General features: G+C 44.7%; 1 protein-coding gene across 9 annotated transcripts in view; it reads left to right on the top strand.

Annotated features, from left to right (window-relative positions):
• Nucleotides 1–20,773, top strand: part of IQCK (IQ motif containing K) — a 121,740-nt gene extending 100,967 nt beyond the window's left edge. For 3 of the 9 annotated variants that reach the window (XM_085017456.1, XM_085017459.1, XM_085017458.1), the window contains 2 exons: nucleotides 16,552–16,612; nucleotides 19,743–19,925. In XM_085017456.1, coding sequence (XP_084873582.1) covers nucleotides 16,552–16,612; nucleotides 19,743–19,764 — 83 coding nt within the window. In that variant the 3' untranslated portion in view covers nucleotides 19,765–19,925. Of the gene's footprint in view, nucleotides 1–2,048; nucleotides 2,201–16,551; nucleotides 16,613–19,742 lie in introns of those variants that run through there. The other 6 variants (XM_085017457.1, XM_085017462.1, XM_021086533.2 and 3 more) reach the window with 4 other exon arrangements.
• Nucleotides 20,774–21,679: the final 906 nt, after the last annotated feature.

Raw genomic sequence — 21,679 nt, 5'->3', positions numbered from 1 at the left:
AAATATGTTCAGATGAGACAGTGGTCCTCTTACTGTCACCCAGAAGCTGTGCAGCAATTTATACTTAATGCCACTAAGTCACTTTGGAACTTTTGATGGGTGATGTGATCTTTGCGCTTTATTTTCCCTCCTTGTAAAATGAGAATGCTTATGCCTCAGGAATAATTGTAAGTGAGGTCCTTGCTTTGATGTTACCATAGCTGTTTAAGAAGAAATAGACTATTTGGAAATTGAAGGTGTCCATTCCATTTTAATTTTTTCTCTCACTTCTCAAACCTTAGTTCCTTCTCTATTTTAACCCACAAAAGAAATAAAAATGTGACTAAAGGAAATCTAATGACTTCATGCCTTGGTATTACTTTTCATCAGTTCTATTTTTACCACTCGCCAGTGGGTGGGGATGATAGGATGACATCACCTTTTGTACATATTGTTTCACATTTGCCAAAATCTGGACAACGAGGACACGCCTTTTACCGAAATGCTCAAAGATCCCCTACTTTCTACTGAAATGAAAAGTGAAAGATGGAGTTCCCATCGCAGCTCAGTAGTTAGCGAACCTGACTAGCATCCATGAGGATGTGGGTTCAATCCCTGGCCTTGCTCAGTGGGCTAAGGATCCAGCTTTGCTGTGAGCTGTGGTGCAGGTTGCAAACAAGGCTTGGATTCCACGTTGCTGTGGCTGTGGTGTAGGCTGGTGGCTGTAGCTCCGATTTGACCTCTAGCCTGGGAAACTCCATGTGCTATGGGTGCGGCCCTAAAAAGCAAAAAAAAAAAAAAAAAAAAAAAAAAAAAAGAGAGAGAAAGAAGAAGAAAAGTAAAAGATGATGCCCTTTATTAAATGGTCAGCACCCAAAGCTCGAGATCCCCAATTTTTTTTTTTTGTCTTTTGTCCTTCTGTTTGTTTTTGTTTATTTAAATGGATGTTTCCAACCATTAGCTTCATTATTCAGCATTCTTTTTTGCAGTTATGTAAATGCAGAATGATTTTGTAGCATCTAGATAAATCTATAAATATCTGCAAGGCTCAAGGAACCAGAGTGGATTAGTTGTCCATTTATCAGCTGTATTGCTGGTTGCTTAACTTCCCTGTGACTCAGTTTACATGACAATAAAATGGAAAGATTAAGGTTAATAACCAACCCATAGGATTTTCGTGAGGATGAAATGAACTGCAATAGTTTCTGGCTCATAATTGTGGTTCAGCCGTAAGGAACCCGAAAGTATCCATGAGGATGTGGATTCGATCCCTGGCTCTGCTCAGTAGGTTAAGGATCTGGAGTTGCCCTGAGCTTCAGTGTAGGTTGCAGACAAAGCTCAGATCTGGCATTGCTGTGGCTGTGGCATAGGCTGGCAGCGGTAGTTCCAATTAGACCTCTGGTCTGAGAACTTCCATATGCCATGGGTGTGGCCCTAAAAAAAAAGTTATCAATAAATAGTAACTATTATTAGTAATATAAGTGTTCAACGCATGGTTAATATACCTCGTTATGAAGAATACTGACTCTGGGGAGTTCCTGCTGTAGTGCAGTAGGTTAAGGAGCCAACTGCAGTGGCTCAGGTTGCTGCAGAGATGTGGGTTCGATCCCTGGCCTGGGAACTTCCATATGTGGCAAGTGCAGCCCTGCCAAATAATAATAATAATAGCAATAATAATCATACTGATTCTGGGGTCTGAATGAACCGAGTCCTGCCTCCTGCCATCATTGTGGGCAGGGCAGGGCAGGCATCCTCTCAAAGCCCAGTATTCTCCTCTGATATGTGGGAACAGTTAGGGCCTGTCACAGAGGGCTCCTGTGAGGATAAATAATACGAAATACCATGCGTCCTATTAAATTGAGCCCTGGCACAAAGTTAATGGTCAATAACTGGAGGCTGGTTTTAGTCATGTCTTTTAAAGAAACAAAAATGTATTCCAGGTGGAGTTCCCTGTGTGGCTCAGTGGTTAACGAACCCATCTAGGATCCATGAGGATTCAGCTTCAATCCCTGACCTCACTCAGTGGGTTAAGGATCCGGCGTTGCCGTGAGCTGTGGTGTAGATCGCAGACGCAGCTCGGATCCCTTGGCGCAGCTCAGATCCCTCGGCGTAGCTCAGATCCCTTGGCGCAGACCGGTAGCTTCGATTTGACCCCTAGCCTGGGAACCTCCGTATGCCATGAGTGTAGCCCCGAAAAGCAAAAAAAAAAAAAAAAAAAAAAGGATTCCAGGTAATTTAGCAGTGGTTCTCAATCCTGGCTGCAGATTAGAATTCCTGGGGAAAATGTATAAAGATGCGTCAGGCCTGAGGCTGGGGAGAAAGGCATTACATGGGTTTATTCTTGGCCAAGAGTGGGTTGTAACCACATCAGCAAAACCCTAATACTGTGGATTAGCGGCAAGATCCCAGTAATAGCTTTGGATTCCACATCTTCCTTTGTGCGGCTCTTCTCAAACAATTTCATTTGGATTAAAATGTGGGGGATCTGAGCTTCTGGCCCAACTCTGCAATTTACCAGCTAGATAGGCCTTGCTTGCTTCCTGGAAAAGGAGAAGAGATGAGTCAGGAAATCTCTATAAAACAGGAAATCCGATAGGTCTTTGCTGTAAAGGCTCCTTCCCCCGCCCCGGGGCAAAGAGGCCTATTGTTAGGCAGATCTACACCTTAAAAAACTGGATATTGTCTTGGTGGGAGTGGTTGGGTTTGGGAGTTTGGTCTCAAGATTGAGAATGAGGAGTTGTGGCTCAGCAGTAACAACCTTGACTAGCGTCCGTGAGGACACAGGTTCCATCCCTGGCTTTGCTCATTGGGTTAACAATCCGGCTTTGCCCCATGAGCTGTGGTGTAGGTCACAGATGCAGCTTGGATCCTGCTTTGGTGGTGCAGCTGTAGCCTGGGAACTTTTGCTAGCCTGGGAACTTCCGTATGCTGCAGGCGCTGCACTAAAAAAAAAGAATGAAGGCGAAAACCTTAGATGGGAAACTTTCTGGGTTTGCTGGGGAGAGTGTCATGAGGTAGGTGAAGGCCAGAGAGTAACTGGGGAGAGGAGAGGAGGGAAGATTGGGTATCTGGCAGTTGAGGAGATTTCAGGGGAAAAGAACAGGATTGTTTCAAGGTGATGTCTGATGATCATATATTTGAGGAGTGAGGGCTTTTCCTATGACCACACTTGGCTCTGCCACACCCAGGGCTGACTCTTTCTGAAAGAAGAGCAGGAAGGGCGATGGGAAATTCTCCTGCTCTGGTGTCCACCCTGCAGGGTTAGCGTTGCATCAACCCCTAGCTGCCATGCCCCGGTGTCTGCAAAGATCCAGGGTCCTCCTGAAAACCTCATGAGTGCCTACTACATGCTGTCAATGTATTTTTTTTCTTTTTAGGGCCTCACCCTTAGCATATGGAAGTTCCCAGGCTAGGGGTTGAACCGGAGCTGCAGTGCCAGCCTATGCCACAGCCACAGCAATGGCAGATCCTAGCCTCTGTGACCTACACCACAGCTCACAGCAACGCCGGATCCTTAACCCACTGAGCGAGGCCAGGGCTCGAACCCGTGTCCTAATGGATGCTAGTCAGGTTCATTACCGATGGGCCATGACGGGAACTCCAATATATTATTTTTAACCTTCCCAACAAACTGAATGAGGTTAAATGATTACTACCTCCATCTTTCAAGGGAGGAATTGTCTCAGAGGGTAAGTCACTCACTTTTGGTCCGCAGCTGCTCAGAAGCAGAGCTGAGGATATTAGAACTTTCCACAACATCATACTGCCTTTGCTGGTCTCACACCCTACCTTTCTGACTGTCCGTGAATGGGCAGGCTGAGGGAGAGGACTGGAATTCATACACCATAAAAAGCAATGAAAGGCTGATGATACATGTTTGAACTTGGATAGAACTTGAATGCTTTGAAAAACTTGAAAGCTAGAGTTCCCTGGCAGCTCAGCAGATTAAGGATCTGGCATTATCATTGCTGTGGCTCTGGTTATTGCTGTGGCGCAGGTTCCATCTTCCGCATGCTGCAGGCACAGCCAAAAAAAGAAACCAAACAAACTTGGAAACTCGTCCAGTGGCGAGGAGACAGATCCGGCAGACCCCATATTATGCGGTTCCATTAATGACACGTCCAGAATAGGGACGTGTATAGAGACAGAAAATAGATCAGGTCCCTGGGGGCTGGGGGAACAGGAGTGACAGCTTTAAGGTTTTGGGGATGCTTGGGGGATGATGAAAATTCTGTAAACTGGATTGCGGCGGTGGTTGCACCTGTCTGCGACTCCACTAAAAACCACTGAATTGTGTCCTTTAAATGAGTGAATTGTATGGTATGTGAGGTATAGCTTTATAAAGCTGAATAAAAATAAAAATAAAGGTACAGACTACCTCACCCACGTGAGGGTGGATACTATAAAAAAAATAGAAAATAGGGCATTCCCGTCGTGGCTCAGCAGTTAACAAACCCGACTGGCATCCATGAGGTTGCAGGTTCAACCCCTGGCCTCGCTCAGTGGGTTAAGGATCCGGCGCTGCTGTGAACTGTGGTGTAGGTCGCAGATGCGGCTCAGAGCCCACGTTGCTGTGGCTGTGGTGTAGGCTGGTGGCCACAGCTTCAAATGGACCCCTAGCCTGGGAACCTTCATATGCCTCAGGTGTGGCCCTAGAAAGACAAAACACGCACACACAAAGAAGTATCTGTTGCTTGAATGAACAGTCCCCTTCCCAAACCCTCCAGCTTGGTAAACACTCTAGGGACAAGGTCAGTCTAAGGTAAACAGAACTGTTTCCAAGGAACCAACCAAACAAAGGGAAGATAGATTATCCATCTTTTCTAAAATAATAAAAAGCACTGTTCACCCTCGCTGCGTGCCTACTATGAGGCAAGCACGCTGGGCACTTCCTCAGTAGCAGCTCAGTCTTCTCAGAAGCCCTTTGAAGTAGGTACCCTACAGGCTCCATTTTACAGATGAAGAAACTGAGGCACAGGGAGGCAGAACCATGTCCCCAGGGCCACCGAGCAAGGGAGAGGCAGAACCAGGCAGCTTGCGAGTTCTGCCTCTTCCCCCTGCCTTGTGCTGCAAAGCACAGATTTATTTATGGAGTTAAGCTCGAGAGAAATCTGATGGGGTTTGGTTTCATAGGAGATCCATCGGGACCCATCCTCCGATGACACTGCGGAGGACGTGAAGCACGTGTTCCCTTATGCCTGTTCGCCTGTTGAAAGGGCAATGGTCCCACCCATCTAATTGTCCCGCCTGCTCTCTGTAAGCATCCGTCCAGCTCCGTGGATGCAGGGGAGCCTCCCCAAGGATCTAAATTTAGGATCTGAGCAGCTAAAGTGTCTTGCCAATTTTCAGATTCAGCTCTCCTTCGTGCAGGATGTGGAACACTTAGAGGTATAAAGCTATGGAAGCCAGATGTTAGAAGATAGATTAAAAGAGAATGTATGTGTATGTATAACTGACTCACTTTGCTGTACAGCAGAAATGACCCAACACTGTAAATCAACTGTACTTCTTTTTTTCTTTTTTTTTTTTTTTTTGGTCTTTTGCGGGCTGCACGCGCAGCATCTGGAAGTTCCCAGGCTAAATGGGTTATGCACACTCTCTCTGGGATCCAATGAGGGGAGTACTTTAATCACTTCTATTGAATAGATGAAGAAACCGAAGGTCAGAGAGGTTATGTAACTTGATCTAGGTCACACAGCCAGGAAGACATTATAGGTGAGCCTTCGCACAAGTCTTTTTCCCTTAAATACCCTTGTCTCTCAGGTGGGCATTTAGGAGGGTGTTGATTTCATTGTACACTTAAAGGATGGAAGATCAGGAAGGTCACGTACTTTGCTCAAAGATACACGGCCAGGAAGCTTCTAATCGGGGTCTGAATAAAATCTTGAGACTCTAGGCCTGGGACGCTTTCTGCCGTTCTTAGCCGATCACTCTGGACAGCTTCCAATGTCAATTTACTTACCTACTTACTTATTTATTGTCTCTTTTGCCATCTCAAGGGACGCTCCTGCAGCATATGAAGGTTCCCAGGCTAGGGGTCCAATCGGAGGTGTAGCCGCCGGCCTACACCAGAGCCACAGCAACATGGGATCAGAGCTGCATCTGCAGCCTACACCACAGCTCACGGCAACACCGGATCGTTAACCCACTGAGCAAGGGCAGGGATTGAACCCGCAACCTCATGGTTCCTAGTCGGATTCATTAACCACTGCGCCACGATGGGAACTCCCCAATGTCAATTTAAAACCTCTTAAATGGACCAGTCTCCAGATGCCACAAAAAGCAAATGAGGGGAATTCCAGTACACGTGGCAAAAGTGGAACACGTGCAAAAGACTCAGCTTCCTCTATCTCCCTCCTGCTCGGGTAGAACAAATAAAGCACTTTTTAAAAGTCTTTCCGTACTCCCAAGAATTATCAGCAATTGCATGATAAGTAGCTTTTTTTGCTCTCTTGATGCTTTTCTATGTGTTTTTCACAACGAGAGTGTATTACTTTGATAAAGGGACAATTTTTAAGTTATTTTAAAAGGAATCCAGAGTTCCCAGTGTGGCTCAGTGGGTTAAGGCCCTGACTAGTATTCGTGCGTGAGGAGGTAGGTTCGATCCCTGGCCTGGCTCAGGGAGTTAAGCATCCCACATTGCTGCAAGCTGTGACATAGGTTGAACATGTGTCTCCAATCTGGTGTTGTTATGCCTGTGGAGCAGGCCTGCAGCTGCAGCTCCAATTCAACCCCTAGCCTAGGTGTTCAATAATGCTCAATGCCTATTGTAAGCCATACGATTTTTATTTTATTTATTTATTTTGCTTTTTAGAGCTGCACCCATGGTATATGGAAATTCCCAGGCTAGGGGTCAAATCAGAGCGACAGCTGCCAGCTTACACCAGAGCCACAGCAACGTAGAATCCAAGCTGCCTCTGAGCCAACGCCACAGCTCACAGGCAGCGCCAGATCCTTAACCCACTGAGCAAGGTCAGGGATCCAACTCACATCCTCATGGTTACCAGTCAGATTCATTTCTGCCTCGCCACACCAGGAGCTCCAAGCCATACAGTTTTAAATCATGTTAGAGCAGTTTTTCCCACTATGGAAGCAACATCAGTTAGTGGGTTTCCACAAGCATTTGAAAAAAATGAAATACTTTTCAGGTCTTACATTCAAGTCGTTAGTCCATTTTGAATTGATTTTTGCATATGGTGGGAGGAGGTGCTCCAGCTTTGTTTTTTTTTTTGTTGTTGTTGTTTTGTTTTCTTTTTAATGTAAGAACTGAAACCATAAAACTCTATGAAGAAGACACAGGCCCTATGTTCCTTGACATCAGTCTTTCCTTTTTTCTTTTTTTTTTCTTTTTTTTTTTGTCTTTTTGCTATTTCATGGGCCGCTTTCGCGGCATATGGAGGTTCCCAGGCTAGGGGTCTAATCGGAGCTGTAGCCACCGGCCTACGCCAGAGCCACAGCAACGCAGGATCCGAGCCGCGTCTGCGACCTACACCACAGCTCACGCCAACGTTGGATCATTAACTCACTGAGCAAGGGCAGGGATCGAACCAGCAACCTCATCGTTCCTAGTCGGATTCATTAACCACTGCGCCACGACGGGAACTCCAGTCTTTCCTTTTTTCTTTTTTTTTCTTTTTTTGCTTTTTAGGGCTGCACCTGCGGTATATGGAAGTTCCCAGGTTAGGGGTCCAATCGGAGGTACAGCTGCCGGCCTCCACCACAGCCACAGCAACACCAGATCCGAGCTGTGTCTGTGACCTACACCACAGCTCATACCAATGCCAGATCCTTAACCCCCTGAGCGAGGCCAGGGATCAAAACCGCAACCTAATGTATTCTAGTTGGGTTCATTTCCACTGTGCCACGAAGGGAACTCCTAAATCAATTTTAGTAATTTTTTTTTTTTTTTTTTTTTTGGGCTGTGTCTCCTCAGGCGAGGAAACAAAAGCAAAAATAGGAGTTCCTGTCATGGCTCAGTGGTTAACAAATCTGACCAGTAACCTTGAGGTTTCGGGTTTGATCCCTGGCCTCGCTCATTGGGTTAAGGATCCGGCGTTGCCGTGAGCTGTGGTGTAGGTCACAGACACAGCTCGGATCCCGCATTGCTGTGGCTGTGGTGTAGGCCGGCGGCTGTAGCTCCAATTCAACCCCTAACCTAGGAACCTCCATATGCTTCAGGTGCAGCCCTAAAAGGACAAAAGACAAAAAAAAAAAAAAAAAAAAGCCAAGATATAGAAGCAACCTAAGTGCCCATCAATAGATGAATAAAGAAAATGTGATGCCCACCCACACACAATGGAATATTTATTACTCAGCCATAAATAAGAATGAAATCTTGGCATCTGCAACAACATGAATGGACCTAGAATGTATTGTGCTAAGTAAAATAAGTCAGAGAAAGACACATACCCTATGAGTTCACTTATATGTGGAATCTAAAAAACAAGTGACCCAACAAAACAGAAACAGAGTCATCGATACAGGAACAAACAAGTGGTTGTCAGAGGGGCGAGTGGTGCAAGGAGGAAAGGAAGCAGTGAGGGAATGAGAGGAACAAGCTTCCAGCTGCGAGGTGGATGAGTTGGGGGCATGAAATGTACAGTGTAGGGAGTAGAGTCCGTATTTATGTAATATCTTTGTATAGTGACAACCATGGCGATCCTTTTCCAATGTATGGAAATATGAATCCTTGTGTTGTATAACAGCAATCAACAGCGCTGTAGCTCAGTTGTATTTCAAAACCCAAAAACCAAAATAGAAAAAGAGATCAGGTTTGTGATTGGCGGGGGGCGGGGAGGGGGGGAGAGAGCATTGGATGAAGGTGGTTAAAAAGGAAAACACACTTCCAATTTTAGTAGAAGTAAGAACTAAGGATAAAATGCACCACGATACAGCCACTTCTCACTGCCGTATTTTATATATGAAAGTTGCCAGGAGAGTAAACCCTAAGAGTTCTTCAGAAGGAAAAAAATTCTTTCCCATTTCTTTGTTTTATTTCTATGTGAGATGATGGATGTTCGCTAAATTTCAGTGGCAGTCATTTCATAATGTCCCTTTTTTTTGTTTGTTTGTTTGGCTTTTGTCTTTTTAGGGCCGCACCCTCGGCACATGGAGGTTCCTAGGCTAGGGGTCAAATTGGAGCTACAGCTGCCGGCCTCCACCCACAGCCACAGCAACACCAAATCTGAGCTGCATCTGTGACCTACACTACAGCTCACGGCAATGTCAGATCCTTAATCCACTGAGCAAGGCCAGGGATCGAACCCACCACCTCACGGTTCCTCGTCGGATTTGTTTCCACAGCGCCACAATGAGAATGCCTCGTAATGTATGTTGTTAAATCATTGTGCTGCATACTTTAAACTTAAACAGGGCTGTGTGTCAGCAGTATCTCAATAAAAACTGGAAAAAGTGAAATAGAATAGATATAGAAAATACAGCATGTAATTTCTGGTGCAAAGGGAGATGCTATTCAGTGAAATTTTTGTTTTTGGCCTTCCTGTTTGTGTTTGTTTACTGCTAAATGCAATGTGAAATGTATTTCTTATCATAGGTGGCCATTTAATTAAAACTCTGAAAACCACCTATATTAATCAGATTATAAGATTGGATTCTATGATCTTAGATATAATCAGAATTCTCCAAGGTGGTATATATCTTTGGCTTATAAAACCCAGGTAGCTCTAGGAAATAGCTATATTTAAAAAAATTTTTCCCCAGCCTGGAAACCTCCATATGCCACAGGTGCAGCCCTAAAAAAGCAGAAGGAGAAAAAAAAGTATAGTTGGTTTCCAGTGTTGTGCCAATTTACACTGTATACAGCAAAGTGACCTAGATATGTATATGCATAAGCATATATATATATATATATATATATATATTCTTTTTCTTATATTATCCCGCATCATGTTCTATCCCAAGAAACGACACAGTTCCCTGAGCTATACAGCAGGACCCCACTGCCCATCCATTCTTAACGTCAAAGTTTGCATCTACTAACCGCAAACTCCCCGTACATCCCACTTCCTCCTGCTCCCCTTTGGCAGCCGCAAGTCTGTTCTCCAGGTATATGAGTCTATTTCTGTTTTGCAGATAAGTTCATTTGAGCCACATTTTAGATTCCATGTATAAGTGATATCATATGGTATTTGTCTTTCTCTTTCTGACTTAACTTCACTTAGTATGAGAATCTCTAGTTTCATCCATGTTGCTACAAATGGCATTATTTTGTTCTTTTTAATGGCTGAGTAGTATTCCATTGTGTATATATAACACGTCTTCTTAATCCATTCATCTGTTGATGGACATTTATGTTTTTTCCATGTTTTGGCTATTGTCAATGGTGCTGCTACGAACATACGAGTGCATGTGTCTTTTTGAATTATAGTTTTGTCCAGGTATATGCACAGGAGTGGGATTGCTGGGTCATATGGTAGTTTTATATTTAGTTTTCTAAGGTACCTCCATACTGTTTTCCATAGTGGTTGTACCAATTGATATTCCCACCAACAGTGTAGGAGGGTTCCCTTTTCTCCACACCTTTTCCGGCATTTGCTATTTGTAGACTTATTAAGATGGCCATTCTGACCAGTGTGAAGTGTTACCTAATTATAGTTTTGATTTGCATTTCTCTAATAATTAGTGATGTTGAGCATTTTTTCATGTGCCTGCTGGCCATCCATATGTCCTCTTTGGATGTCTTCTTCTGCTCATTTTTCAATTGAGTTGTATGGCTTTTTGTTGTTGATTTGTATGAGTTGTTTGTATGTTTTGGAGATGAAACCCTTGTCAATTGCATCATTTGCAACTATTTTCTCCTATTCCGTAGGTTGTCCTTTTTTTTTTTTTTTTTTTTTTAATGGTTTCCTTTGCTGTGCAAAAGCTTGTGAATTTGATTGGATCCCCTAATTTGATTTGATTAGCATTAAATGTACTTCAGCATCGTCTATAAAAATGCTGTTTGGGTCAAACTCCATTCAATCTTTCTGGGGGGATTAAATTTTTAAATTTGAATTGATGTTTAACTTTTCTCACATGGATAGATCTTCAGTGAACAGCCTGATGAATTTCTACATGTGCACAAACCCATGTAACCACCAACCAGCTTCAGGTGAAGATGTAGAACCTTTCCTTTGTTGGCAGAGGCTCCCCCAGGTCCCAGCCCCAACCTCAGTCCCGACCCCACCCCACCTCATTTTCCCAACCTCTCCACCTCCCTGGCCCCCCCTTTCACCCCCACCACTGCAGTCACTCTTTTGGTTGCTATCATCCTTGACTCATTTTAACTGTTTTTTGATCCTCATTGAAATAAAATCGTGTAGTATGTTCTGTTTTATATCTGGCTTCCTCACTCCACATTCTGTGTGATTCAGTCATCTTGGATGTATCAGAAATTTGTTCGTTTTCACTGGTGGTGCAGTATTTTCACTGCGTGCATATACTCGGGTTGTTTATCCCTTGTCCTGTTGTTGATGGATATTTGAGTTAGTTGAGTTGTCCAGTTTTGGGCTACTATGAATATAACTGCTATGAGCATCCTTTCTAGAGATCTACAAGTGACTCCCGAGTATACGCCTAGGAATAGAATTCCCGATCCTAATCATGATCCATTAAATCTTTTTATAAAAATAAACACCCAGGACTTCCTGTCATAGCTCAGTGGAAACGAATCCAACTAGTATCCATGAAGATGTGGGTTCCATCCCTGGTCTGGCTCAGTGGGTTAAGGATCTGGCATTGCTGTGAGCTGTGGTGTAGGTCGAAGATACGGCTCGGATCCTGTGTTGCTGTGGCTGTTGTGTATGCCGGCAGCTGCAGCTCCGATTTGACCCCTAGCCTGGGAACCTCCATATACCACGGATGCGACCCTAAAAAGCAAAACAAAAACAGAAACACCCGTATGAGAAATGTTATCCAGCGATTGGTGCCAGGAAAAATGTCTCTCCCCTTGGGGAAATGGTTTTCTTCTTCCCTAACTTTTCATTTTGCCTCGTCTGCCAGGAAGCTCAGAGTTCAATGTAACTCTCATTTATGGCCACTTGTTGACTTCCTGTTTAGCATCTTAATTCTCCATTTCTCTTCTGACATGATTTTCTTCTATTTTTATTAACTATATTTCATTATAAATCATCTGAAATAATTTTGGGGAGGAAGCACTGTATAAATTCATTCAGGAAGAAAATAGGTATTTGCCTGGTTTGAATCTCACATGAGATAATGTGCATGAGAAAATGTTAAACACTGAGAAGCTGGCCCGAGGGGGAGCTGTCATGAGTGTGTATTCGACTCTTGCAGAAGTGTGAAATTTATCAGCTTTGCAGAAAAGGAGAATACTGTTGGCGTTTGTTTTAACAGAAGTTTAAAAAATAACTTCTTGTCTGATTAAAAAACGAATACTTGCCCTTTGTGGAAAATTGAACCAATTCTAAATCCCACCATTCAGAGATGACCACTATTGAAATGTCAGCTTGGGGAATTCCTGTTGTGGCTCAGCAGTAACAAACCCAACTAGTATCCATAAGGATGCGGGATCCACCCCTGTCCATGCTCAGTGGGTTAAGGATCTGGCGTTGCCATGAGCTGTGATGTAGGTCGCAGACACGGCTCGGATCTCACATGGCTGTGCTGGTGACGCAGTCCGGCTGCTGCAGTTCCACTTCGACCCTTAGCCTGGAACTTCCACATACCGTGGGTTTGGCCCTAAAGAGCAAAACAAAAGAGAAAAAAGACATGTCATCTTGGAGTTCCTGTTGTGGTTCAGTGGATTTAGAACCCAACATAGTGTCCATGAGGATGTGAGTTTGATCCCTGGCCTTGCTCAGTGGGTTAAGGGTCCAGCATTGCCGCAAGCTGCAGCATAGGTCATGGATGCTGCTTGAATCTGGTGTTGACATGGCTGTGGCATAGGCCTCAGCTGCAGCTCCAATTCAACCAATTCAATCCTTTTTAAAAAGAAAAAAAGGAGAAAGAAATGTCATCTTTTAAAAAAACAGCTTTATTGAGAGATAATTCATACATAGTACAATTCAGTAGCTTTTAGGATATTTGCAGAATTTGCAAATATTGCCACAAGCAATTTTTTTTTTTTTTGTCTTTTGTCTATTTAGGGCCACACCTATGGCATATGGAGGTTCCCAGGCTAGGGGTCGAACTGGAGCTATGGCTGCAGGCCTATGTCACAGCCGCAGAAATGTGGGATCTGAGCTCATGGCAACGCCGGATCCTTAACCCACTGAGTGAGGGATTGAACCCACAACCTCATGGTTCCTAGTTGGGTTCGTTTCTGCTGTGCCATGACGGGACCTCCTTAAGGCCCTATATCTAATATGGGGGTAGGGGACAAAATGAATTTGATGGGGACACAGTTCATGGCCGAGTAATATTCCATTGTATATGCTCCAACGGAGGTATCGTATCTGTGCATCCGTGCATCCATTCATTAGTTAATGGATATTTGAGTCGTTTCCACATTTTGGCTATTAATGAAAAATGCTACCCTGCTGTGAGCCACACAGAAGTCCAGAATAATGCTACCATGAACAAGATTCCTAGTGTGCATGAGTTCGTGGGGTCACATGTTTTCATTTCTTTGGGATTCTTAACCGGGGGTAGAACTGCTGGGCCATATGGTAACTCCAAGTTCAATTGTCTGAGGGCTTTCTAGAAACATGGAGTAGCAGATGAGCATAGAGTGACTTGATGCATACAGATGAGGAATTGCAATCTTAATGAGCAGACATTAAATGGCTTCTCACATCAGCCAAAGAGAAGGGTTTTGCTATCAGGCACCTCATAAATGTCTACATCCCTACATCTTTGTACGTACTTCAGATTTGTTTCTGAGGGTCCTTTCTCAGCAGGGGCTGTGAGAGGGTTTAACTCAATGCCTGTAACTATTGAAGATATTGTTTGCATCTTGAAAACACTTAGATTCCAATTCAAACAGAGATTAGTTTCCGGAGAGCCTGGCTCTGCCTGGCACATTCCTTATTTTAGGTCTCAAATCAACACACACACACACACGATAAGTGCTGGCAGGAGTTCCTGTCGTGGCACAGAGGAAACAAATCCGACTAGGAACCATGAGGTTGTGGGTTCGATTCCTGGCCTCACTCAGTGTGGGTTAAGGATCTGGCGCTGTGGTGAGCTGTGGTGTAGGTCGCAAATGAGGCTTGGATCTGATGTTGCTGTGGCTGTGGTGTAGGCTGGCAGCTGTAGCTCCAATTTGACCCCAGCCTGGGAACCTCCATATGCCATGGGTGCGGCCCTAAAAAGCAATAATAATAATAATAATAATAACAACAACAACAAGTGCTGGCAAAGGAAGACAGAAAGAAGGCTGCAGGCCCCTAAATTATATTTTCCCCAGGAAACCAGGCAAACCATTGTCTGAATTCCAACAAGACGAGCCGTTTATTAAGCCCCTGTTGTATCTGTTGTGTGCCAGGCACTCTTCTGGTGGATTTTTATATGTAATCGCAGTTCACATATTTAAATATCAAGATTACCCTGTGCAATAAGATCCACAAGGAGGAGTTCCAGCTGTGGTTCAGTGGGTTAAGAACCAGACTAATAACCATGATGATGCGGGTTTGATCCCTGGCCTCGCTCAGTGGGTTAAGGACCGGCATTGCTGCAAGCTGCAGCTCTGCTTTGACCCCTAGTCTGGGAACTTCTATATGCTGCCAATGCAGCGGTAAAAAAAGGAAAAGGAAAAAAAAAAAAGATCCACAAGGAACTCAATTTTATATGTGAGGGAACAAGCTTGGAGAGGGTTAGCAACCAGGCCAAGGGCATACCGGTAGCAAGGGGCAGAGCCTGGATGCAAATGCTTGCCTCTCTGATACTGAAGTCTGGGCATCCCTAGAGAACTGGAGTACTTTTATATCCTGGAAAAGATGTGTGTCCTTTTGACACTCTGGAAGCTGACAGAGAAAGGCCTGGGGGCTTCCAAAGGGAAGCTAGAGTGGGGTTTCAGTCACTGGTTCAACCGTGATTTTTTTTTCTTTTAAGGCCTCACCTACAGCATGTGGAAGTTCCAGGGCTAGGGGTCGAATTGGAGCTGCAGCTGCCAGCCTACGCCACAGCCACAGCAATGCCAGATCCAAGCCTCGTCTGTGACCTACACCACAGCTCATGGAAATGCCAGATCCTTAACCCCTTGAGAGAGGCCAAGGGTCGAACCTGCAACTTCGTGGTTCCTAGTCAGATTTGTTTACGCTGCGCCATGACAGGAACTCCATTCTTCTTCTTTTGTTTAATGGCCACACCTGCAGCATATGGAAGTTCTCAGGCTAAGGGTCGAATCAGAGCTGCAGCTGTAGGCCTACACCCCAGCAACAGCAATGCTGGATCTGAGCCGGATCTGTTACCTACACTGCAGCTTGTGGCAATGCTGAAGCCTTAACCCACTGAGTGAGGCCAGGGATTGAACCTGCATCCTCATGGATACTAATCAGGTTATTAACCTGCTGAGCCACAAGGGAACTCCCTCCTCCTTTTTAAAAAATTTGACATCTGTATCTGTAGATTTGCTGCTGCATGACAGGATGATCCATATAAACACTTTCAAGAATGAAAATACGTTAGGATAAAAATCTGGGAGAGGAGTTCCCATCGTGGCACAGCAGAAACGAATCCGACTAGGAACCATGAGCTTTCGGGTTCGATCCCTGGCTTTGCTCAGTGGGTTAAGGATCCAGCATTGCTGTGAGCTGTGGTGTAGGTCACAGACCCGGCTCAGATCCCGTGTTGCTGTGGCTATGGCATAGGCTGGCAGCTGTAGCTCCAGTTTGACCCCTAGGCTGGGAACCTCCATATGCTGCCAGCGCAGCCCTAAAAAAAAAAAAAAAAAAAAAAAAAAAAAAAACCTGGGAGAAGAGGAATAGAACTATATGTTCAAGGAGAAAAGGAAATAATACATGGTTTTCAACTGTTAAAGAGCAGCTTGTCTATGTGTTTCCAGTAGCTTCAAATGATGGTACGAATCTTCTGGTATATAAAATATATTTTTAAAAAGCTGTTACTAGAAAAGAAGAAGTACATTGGGAATGGGGGGGGGTATATGGTATTTGTGAATTTTTTTTGTTTTTAGTCGCTGCATCCAGATGAAATCTGCGCCACAGCTGCAGCAACGCCAGATCCTTTAACATACTGCACGGGGCTGGGGATTGAACTTTGTCCCCTCAGTGACGGGAGCTGCCACATTCAGATCCTTAACCCACTGTGCCACAGTGGAAACTCCAGCTTCTTCTTTTAATGTTTAATACAGTTGGCTTCTTAGTCCTCAGGCTTTCCTTTCTTTCCTTTTTTTTTTTCTTTTTTTGCTTTTTAGGGTGGCATATACAGGGTCCCAGGCTAGGGGTCAAATCGGAGCTGCACCTGCCAGCCTACCCCACAGCTTCAGCAACACTAGATCCCAGCCGTGTCTGAAACTTACACCACCATTTAAGGCCAGATCCTTAACCCACTGAATGAGGCCAGGGATCGAACATACAACCTCATGGTTCCTAGTTGCATTCATTTCTGCTGCGCCACGTTGGGAACTCCTTTTTTTTTTTTTTTTTTTTCAAGAAACTCTCAGCGTTTCTTGCCTGGAGCTCTGTGTGCCTCCGGTTCTGGACCAGCCACCAAGGTAAAGAGTGGGTACTGCCCCCGTCCCTAGGTACAGACGGAAATCATTTTTCAATTAGTTATTAACTTGTTACACTCACAGAGAGCTGTTTAAAAATAAGCTGGAGAAACTGTTTCCAGCTCATGTAAAGGCAACATTTAATATACAGAGCCCCTGCCAGTCTGTACTGGCTGAGAACCGTTCCTACCCCAAGCTCAGTCAGCTTGCCCGGGACGCTTCTCAAGGTTCCGTCTCTGCTTCAGCAGCTGAGAAGGCAGAGATAAATTTTAAAAAGTCATCAGACATGGCTGACAGGGTTCATCTGTGTTGGTTTGTACCGCTGACTCACTAGGCTTTTGAAGACAGAATTTCAAAGGACAGCCTGGTAGCTAAACCTGATGGCTCTTTAAACTGCTGTGCTAAGTCTCCAGTCTTGATGATGACTGTGAAATGGAGCTGCTCTCGTAAATTCAGATGTAGCAGGAAAATTCTTAGCAACATATAAGCACATCTGAGAAGCACAGAAAGCTCACCTACATGATATAAAGAAAATTAGTTTGAATATTTGTTTTAATGTATTTTACTTCATTTGGTTTTTTTACTTGCAATATAGTTAATTGACGATATTGTTAGCTTAGGGTGTACCATACAGTGATTCAGTATTTTTTTTCAGATTATATTCCATTATAGGTTATTATGGGATTAAAGGGTATAATTCCGTGTGCTACACAGTATTTCCTTGTTGCTATTTATTTTATACGTAGTAGTCTGTCCTTTAATCCCATATCCCTAACTCACCCCTTCCTCCCCCTTCCCCACTGGTACTAGTTCGTTGTCTATGTCTGTGACTCTGTTTTTGTTTTACATAAATAAAATTAGCAAACTAAGCAAATATATATATATATATATATTTTTTTAAGCATGGCGTAATACATATATATATATACACACAGATATATATATTTTGTCTTTTTAGGGCTGCACTCACGGCATATGGAGGTTCCCAGGCTAGGGGTCGAATCAGAGCTGTAGCTGCCAGCCTACATCACAGCCACAGCAACACAGGCTCTGAGCCAAGTCTGCAACCTACAGCTTAGCTCACGGCAATGCTGGATCCTTAACCCACTGAGCGAGACCAGGGATCGAGCCTGCGTCCTCATGGATGCTAGTCAGATTTGTTTCCGCTAAGCCATGATGGGAACTTCTTTTTTTTTTTTTTTTTTTTGGTCTAATTTAATATGTAATATATTAAATATATTTAGGAAACTAATATATTTTAAAAAGCATGGAATTCCCGAGAGTTCTCATGTGATTCAGTGCAAATGAATCCGATTAGTATCATGAGGATGCAGGTTCAATCCCTGGCCCTGCTCAGTGGGTTAAGGATCCAGCATTGCCGTGAGCTGTGGTATATGTCACAGACATGGCTAAGATACCACATGGCTGTGGCTGTGGCGTAGGCCAGCAGCTGTAGCTCCGATTGGACCCCTAGCCTGGTAATCTCCGTATGTCGCAGGTGCAGCCCTAAAAAGACTAAAAAAAAAAAAAGCCTGGAGTTCCCTGGTGGCTCAGCAGGTTAAGGAGCCAGCATTGTCACTGCTGTGGTGCAGGTTTGAGCTATGGCCCGGGAATTTCCCCATGCCACGGGCACAGCCAAAAAACAAAAAACAAAAACAACTTATTTTTCAGGTTTTCTACAGTCACCACATCACCTGTATTATTAAATTATTTTATTGAGCATCTATCATATGCCAGGCAACAGGGACCCCCTTACCCTTGTACTCTGCAGAGAGGAAGGTCTTACTGTCCGCATTTTATGGTCGAGGGAGCTGAGGTTTCAAGGAGGTTAAGAGACTTTGTTCGGGTCACCCAGCTGGTAGATGATGATGGGATTCAAAGCCAGATGGCTCTGGTCCCAGTAGGTGTACACTTAGCAGCTATGCTCTGCTCCCATGGCCCTGTTCCTTCCACGACTGGTGCATTGGTTTCCCTTTTCTATGAAAAACGAGCCTTTTATTAAAGATCTCCCTTTCCAGGAGTCAAAATCCTTTCCAAGGTCTCAAGTTGATAATCCCTGTGATTCTGTTTCAATATAACTGATGTTGTCACTTCCAGCATCAAATGTTTCCCTTTAAAATGCTGCCTCCAGGAGTTCCAGTCCTGGCTCAGCGGAAATGAATCTGACTGGTATCCATGAGGATGCAGGTTGGATCCCTGGCCTCCTCATTGGGTTAAGGATCTGGCGCTGCCGTGAGCTGTGGTGTAGGTTGCAGACGCGGCTCAGATCCTGCATTGCTGTGGCTGTGGCTGTGGCATAGGCCAGCAGCTACAGCTCCGATTCAACCCCTAGCCTGGGAACCTCCATATGCAGCAGATGTGGCCCTAAAAAAGGCAAAAAACAAAACAACAAAAAGAGGCCTTTGGAGTTTCCTGGTGGCTCAGTGGGCTAAGGTCCAGGCATTGTCTTTGCTGCGGTGCACATTCCATCCCTGGCTTGGGAAATTCTGCATGCTGTGTCACCAAAAAAAAAAAAAAAAAAAGGGGGAGAGAGAGTGTTCTTTCCAAAGGGACCCTCTGCCCACCCAGGAGACCAGGTTTCCATATGTTGGGAGGAAGGGCTCTTATCTCCTGGGATAACGCTCCGTACAAAACAGTGCCGCTCCGTGTTCAGCTGACTTTCCTGTTTGGCCCACTCAGGAAATCACCCGGATCACATTCTTGTCCGGATCATAAAAGACTTGAAGAGATTCTCTTCTGGCCTCGTATTGACCCCAGTGTTGTTCTGGGTGTGGGGGGGGCGGGGGGGGAAACGACAGGGTGAGTGGTGACGGGCTAGAATCAAGAGCCTTGAATCTGTCATCATCTTTAGTAAAACTTCCTTCCTTCAGTTTCCCTGACCTGCAAAGCACACTTGTGACCTTCTGAACTGAATTCAGAATGGCCGTGGATGTCACGTGAAGTGGCTTCAGGTGCTACCCTTGGCGCACCACGGCCCTGCGTTCCTCCCAGTGGATCTGCGGGGCCAGGACCATCGCTGGCGCTCCGTGGGTTGCAAAGCCACTGACTTCCGTGTATCCAAGTTTGCGGTTTCCAGATGCCAAGTCTGTCTGGTGTGTAAATCCCTCCTGACTCTCTTTCCATTTCTTTGCAGTGAAATGCAGAATGGAAGATGAGGAAGAGCCTGCAGCTAAGACGCCACATCCTTAACCGCAGTTGGTATCTTTTCCCTTCGGCGCTCCCATCACCCGACTCAAGGAAAAAAAAGTTCCTTCCTCCATGTCTTTAAAGACTAGATTTGGTGCATTTGAATACAGAATCTTTTCTGCACAAGCCAGAATTTGTTGCAAATCTGATTTAGTGCAAATAGGTTTTCGTAAGGAAGCGCTAGTGTTTTTCTGCATTACCCCCAGTTTTATTCTTTCATCGTGTGTATCTTCAGTGCTTCAGGATTCTTGTACACCAGCCACTGTTAAAATGTACAGTGAACTCTAGTTTCAAGAGATGTGCAAGTGTTCTAATTACCACTTTCCCACTTTTGGCCGCCTTTGCAAAGATTCATGTTTAAAATTAAGCCCGAAACCTCTGCAGTGGGTTTTAAGTTTATCTGGTGACACTCTTTGCAGAAAAAAAAGACACTATCGCCTGTGGTCATTTCCCAAGGAGACAAACCTTTAACTTTGACCCAAACCCAACAAGATAAGACGCTTAAACCCAGACAATAACAGATAAGGCATTTTTATTGTCTAGGCCTCCAAGGATTATAGAAAGTTCCTCATTTGATGGGTAAACTGACTTATTACCCTCAATTGTTCTGCAGTTTGTTGTGGACAGGGCCTCTCCCATGCAAAATGCCACAGACAGCCTCCAGGCAGATCTGACAGCCAAGTAGTTGGAAGGGGTTGTTTTGACAAGCTACCACACGTCTTAAGAATAGTAAAGCCTTTATTTATTTATTTATTTTTCGCGTGTTAAGAACAGCATTTTGAAAATAAAACCTATCTGCCCATGCTTTACATTTTTAAATTTGTAATGTTTATATACAGTCATCTGTGGTACACATTGATTGTCTTGAAATTTCTTTAACGATTTTTTTTTTCTTTTTAGAAGTATGCAACAGTCAGCCAGGTTACATTATAAAACACACATTAATACATTTAATAAATATATATTATCTATCAAAAACGAGCCTTAGCTCTTTATCAATTAATAAAAAGCACCTGCTGAGAACTCCCCTAAGCTGGTATAATCATCGCGTCATTGGATTATAAAAGCCACAAATGCTCCCTTTTTGTCTGGGGTTCAGCGCAGCCTGGCCTCACCAGGAAGGCCACCCCCACTCTGCTGCTGTTCAGCCGGTCCCCATGAAATCTGTGCTGAAACAATGGATCTCTAGCTTTCAGCCAGCAAATCTGCAACCCTCCAGACACACAGAACTGCCCAGTTTGTCAATTTCCGGAGCCGATGCCCCCAGCCCCCTAGAGGAAGAATCCTGTACAGAATAAACACTTTCTATTGCGGGGCGGGGGGCGGGACGGCAGGAGTGGCTGTTATAGTCCCAAGGTGATCTCGATGACCGGACCTGGAAAGATTTGTGCTTACAACTGGGTGTTTCGACCACAGACGCTCTCCTTCCAGGTCCTGCTCCCCAAGGTCCTGTTTCCACAAACAGATCTGAAACCGAGGCGCCCAGTCATTTTGTATTTAAACATTGCGCTGTGGGGGCAGCTGGCTGCCAGTCTCTTGGCAAAGATGTCTCTCTGGACCCTTCAGGCGCCGTCATTAGAAAAATACCAGTGCTCTGTCCTCTCCCCTCCCGCCCTGCCTCCGCCCCTCCCCTCCCCTCCCCAGAACACCCAGCCCACTCTTGACCTGAAAGCCAAAATAAAATAAAACCCAGAAGCGCAAAAACTATCAGAAGATGTTGCAAGAAAAGAGAAAGGTCTCATTGAGTGAGGTTTCCGTGGCTCAAAGCCGGTTCCGTGTGCGGGGTGGCGAAACGTTACTTTCTGCGTGTAGCCGGCCCTCTAAGGTGCGCTCACCTGACCTGCTCGGACCACCAAGAACTTAAAGGAAGGTGTGGATCGTGAT

This window comes from Sus scrofa, chromosome 3 (assembly GCF_054392235.1).
Source record: "Sus scrofa isolate SSC_HxYL_T2T_F1_AM1 chromosome 3, Sscrofa_HxYL_maternal_Yorkshire_Landrace_v2.0, whole genome shotgun sequence".
NCBI classification, from domain to species: Eukaryota; Metazoa; Chordata; class Mammalia; order Artiodactyla; family Suidae; genus Sus; species Sus scrofa.
The sequence above is the reverse complement of the archived record's forward strand: the minus strand, read 5'-3'. Positions and strand labels throughout refer to the sequence as shown.